The 1,208-nt window shown below is 69.8% G+C and overlaps 1 protein-coding gene across 1 annotated transcript in view; it reads right to left on the bottom strand.

The window, feature by feature from the left end:
• The window catches only part of CLCN2 (chloride voltage-gated channel 2), a 7,889-nt gene that overhangs the window by 2,613 nt on the left and 4,068 nt on the right, over positions 1-1,208 (bottom strand). Inside the window, 4 exon segments of the mRNA XM_019474310.1 lie at positions 1-143; positions 270-403; positions 501-714; positions 933-1,043. Coding sequence (XP_019329855.1) covers positions 1-143; positions 270-403; positions 501-714; positions 933-1,043 — 602 coding nt within the window.

Genomic DNA, 1,208 nt, shown 5'->3' with positions numbered 1-1,208 from the left:
GATGCTGGCGTCGGAGAGCCGGTGCCCATCCTCGGCCAGTGCCTTCTGCCGCAGGGCCTGGAGCCGGCGCTGGGGGCTGAGCTGGTGGCAGAGCAGGGCCCCCACCTGTGCCCGCTCAATGGAGCCCAGCAGGATCATGGACTCTGCCGGCAGCAGTGAGGGGCCACGTTGGCTCTCGATGCCCCCTTCGCCATCGCGCCCCCCTCCACCACCCCGGCACGCCCCATGGCCGGGGCGGGTGCCAGCACAGCCCCCTGCCCGCGTCTCACCGGCCGACTCCACCAGCGGCAGGCTCTTCATCTTGGTGCTGTGCAGGACGTGCTGCAGGTCCCGGTACTTGCAGTTGAGGGTGACGTAGTGGATGTCCCGCACCATGATGTCCTCCACCCGCACGTCGTATTTCCTGCCCAGGGTGGGTAACGGTGGCCTCAGGGTGATGCCACGCCCTTCCCTTGTGCCTGGTGAAGGGCTTGGGGACAGGGCAGGGGACACACACTCACTCGTGGTGGCCCCAGCCCAGCTCGGGGAGGTAGGGCAGCTTCTTGATGCGGATGATGCTGTCGTAGAGGGAGGGCTGGAGGCTCTGGGCCACGGCGTTGGCCAGGATGACAGCGATCATGACGGGCAGGATGTGCGAGATCTGCCCCGTCAGCTCGAAGACGATGACGGCCGTGGACACCGTGTGTGTGACGGCGCCCGACAGCGCGGCTGCCCCTGCACCCATCCCCGGGAGACACCGGGGTGGCCGTCAGGTGCTGCCTGCTGGGCTGGGTGCCCACCCCGGGATATCCACCACACCCTGAGCCCTCGGGACCTCCTGGGTGACCCCCGGTCCCTGGGGACACCACCTTAGCCCTGGGGAACCCACTGGCTCTTCGGAGCATCTCCAAGCGGTGCCCACCGTGGTGCCCCCGTGCTGGCCCAGTGCTTACCCACCACGGCGTAGCCCCCTGGCACGATGCGGTAGGTGTTGCTGTCGGTGTGGATGCCGTCGGGGAACCAGGCTGCCATGCTCTCCCCCACCAGGCGCCCGAAGGCTGCCCCTGCCCGCAGAGAGGGGCTGGGAGCGGGCACAGGGGCTCTCCTGGCACCCGACCCAGCCTCACGCCCTCTTCTCTGCCCCAGCGCTGCCGGGGAAGAGGACACCCGGGGACACCCACGGGTGCGCCAGCGTGGCGGGGGGCGCGGCTCCCTCCTCCCGCCATGCC

This window comes from Aptenodytes forsteri, unplaced genomic scaffold (assembly GCF_000699145.1).
Source record: "Aptenodytes forsteri isolate BGI_AS27 unplaced genomic scaffold, ASM69914v1 Scaffold72, whole genome shotgun sequence".
Taxonomy (NCBI): domain Eukaryota; kingdom Metazoa; phylum Chordata; class Aves; order Sphenisciformes; family Spheniscidae; genus Aptenodytes; species Aptenodytes forsteri.
The sequence above is the reverse complement of the archived record's forward strand: the minus strand, read 5'-3'. Positions and strand labels throughout refer to the sequence as shown.